Source organism: Pundamilia nyererei, unplaced genomic scaffold (assembly GCF_000239375.1).
Source record: "Pundamilia nyererei isolate P.nyererei 1_Seehausen unplaced genomic scaffold, PunNye1.0 scaffold00020, whole genome shotgun sequence".
Classification (NCBI taxonomy): domain Eukaryota; kingdom Metazoa; phylum Chordata; class Actinopteri; order Cichliformes; family Cichlidae; genus Pundamilia; species Pundamilia nyererei.
Window position 1 is genome coordinate 5306602 of NW_005187421.1, and position 2580 is coordinate 5309181.

General features: G+C 41.9%; 1 protein-coding gene across 1 annotated transcript in view; it reads right to left on the reverse strand.

Annotated features, from left to right (window-relative positions):
• b4galt1l (DP-Gal:betaGlcNAc beta 1,4- galactosyltransferase, polypeptide 1, like) overlaps positions 1-2378 on the reverse strand; it is a 21007-nt gene extending 18629 nt beyond the window's left edge. Inside the window, exon 1 of the mRNA XM_005726600.1 lies at positions 1547-2378. Coding sequence (XP_005726657.1) covers positions 1547-1850 — 304 coding nt within the window. The 5' untranslated portion in view covers positions 1851-2378. The remainder of the gene's footprint in view (positions 1-1546) is intronic.
• Positions 2379-2580: the final 202 nt, after the last annotated feature.

Sequence of the window (2580 nt, forward strand, 5' to 3'; positions counted from 1 at the left end):
TTTTTTTTTTGTAATGACTTTTTCATGGTAACAAACTGTTAGCATGAAGGCAGAGCACAAGTTCTTATCAGTCGTACTTCAGAGCTATCTTTGACCTCACGACAGAAGGAGGCAGGAGGTATTTTTGGACCGAGATGTCATTTAAGCTATTTCCAGGTACACTTCAAAACATATCATGTACCACAAAACATATTTGGTTAATCTAGTCCAGGGATCTCAAAGTTATTTTGCATCATGGATCAGTGAAAGTATATAACAAAATGTGTAAAATTACAGAAAATATAACTGCTGACGGTTCATCGTCCAGACTGTCCTGTAAATATAACATATGAAGTTTTTGTTCATTCACAGAAGACTTCCTTGAAGTCGCTGGGGGGGAGTAATTTCTATACCAGAAGGTGACCTTTTTTTCTTTGTGTATCTATTACTATTGCAGGGAGGGGTCTTTTATCAATATAAAAAGCTGTAAAACCTATGAAAAATACCTGATCAAGTCTAAAGATCTCAGTTAAATTGCAAAGCCTTGTCTGTTCACCTATCCTGATACTGGAGCAGATCCTGAAGCTTGAGCTTCATATTTAGATCATACTTTTAAAACCTGTAAGTTTCATTTCTGCCAGCATCACTGAAAGTAGGTGCTCTCTAATGCCATAAAGTGGGAACAGAAAGTGATTTGTAACTCGATTGTGCAACAGGCAAAAAGAGTACAGGAATGTGGCTTTAAGGCAGCCACATTTCTGAATTAAACTCTTCAAGTGCCGTTTTCATTTATTTAATATCATAGAGGTATGGACTGTTTGTTGGACAAGATGAGCACGTGAAGGCGTCTCTTTGAGTAACTGTTCTCGCGCCTCTTCTCCACAGCAGAGTGATGTGCCATACATAAATAATAACAACCAGTATGAACTAAGTTTAGTAGATAAAGCTACCCTAACTGTAGTTTTTGTCAGGAAAGGAAGACACAATGTCCAGTGTGCTGCTTTTTTCTGCCACGACTCATGCTGTCACAGCATCGTCAACCTAAAAAGGATAAGCGCAAGAGAATGGATGGATGGATCTTAAACAATGTCTTACCCCTGCAATAAGGCAGCATTTCCAACCTCGGGCAGTTATTAAAAAAATCCAGCTCCACAAACCGTTTCTAAAACAACAATTCAAACACTCAAGTGACCTCATTTGTTCTTGGTGATGAAACTTAAAGGAGCAGTACAGTATCTTGCTACAGAAATACAGTGAGGTGTCGGGAGGGAACAAGTACACTATTTAAGCCCCAAATGCTTGGTTTTAATTGTTAGTAATCTGCATTTATGCCGTTAAAAAGTAAACGATCGTGAGTCGTGAAAAGCATATTTATTGTTTTTGGTAGTTGAAGCTAAAGTCTGTTTGAATAGGTTATTAAGTCACAGAAACCAATACTGTCACAATTATACTGCCCTGTTTCCTATTAAAATGTGAGGACCGAAACTAGTCAATCTCCGAGGTTTGTGCTGTTTTAAACCTTTAAACAGACTGTGGACCTCAGAACCAGGGTTCTGGCTAGTCTTACCCAGCAGGGGGGACGTCTCGGGGCATTTCTCCAGCTTCTTCACCGGCTGCTCCAAGACTTCCCCCTCTTCGGAGACTTTATCCCCGTCTTTCGCAGGCTCGAGTCCGGAGGTCACCACCGGGTTGTTATTCTGGATCTTAGGGATGTTATTACTGGACTGCTGATTCTGAACGAAGGCGAGGCGGAAATCGTAGGAGCGGACATAGAAGACCACAGTGACGGCGATGTGGAGAAAACAGAGCAGCACCACCAGCTTACAAATCCGGTGGAGGACGCCGAAGTTGACGGAGGACTCTCCGGGCATCCTGGCTCGCACAGTCCCGGAGGTGTTTCGTTAAAACCCGGCCGATGAAGCGGAAATAATGTCTGTTTCCCCTGGTCGCTTAATGTTATCTGCTTCCAGACTCCATTTTCCTGCAAGTTGTCGGGAAAGTTTCCAAGTTTCCTGTGATATCCGGTTAAAATAAGAGCGAAATGTCGCGGGAATAAAGCGAATAACCGAGACGTCAAAAACAAAAACAAAAACGAGCTCCGTCACGTTCAGGTGGATGGTAAATTAATTAGTTTGCCCCTCAGTTCCGGTTTAAAATAAACTCACAGCTACGCGGCTCGGAAACTATGCGTCTCCGTTAAACGGCTCTTTTAAAGTTGGCTAACAAACGTTAACAAATCCCGCAGAAAAGTTCTGAAAAGTGCTCGAGAGAAACATCCGCACGTCAGTCAGTACCGGAGCCGGGAGCAGCAAACGTCAGTTCGGAGGGTGAGCTGCGAAGTTCCGGAGAGAGTGGATAAACTTTCGCGTGCCGCAGAGGACACTAACCTGTCAGTGTGACGAAACTATTATGAACACCTCCGGTTTCAGACTTTCACAATAAAACACAAAACCACCCGGAGTGCCGTTTCTCTAAATGCTTACTAATAAATTATATGTTATAAATTAATCCCACTGATCTGTCAGTCAGTCAGTGAATTAATCAATCAAGAAGTCTTTTTCTATATAAAACATGGATGTATCCATTGATAAGTTTTTTTTC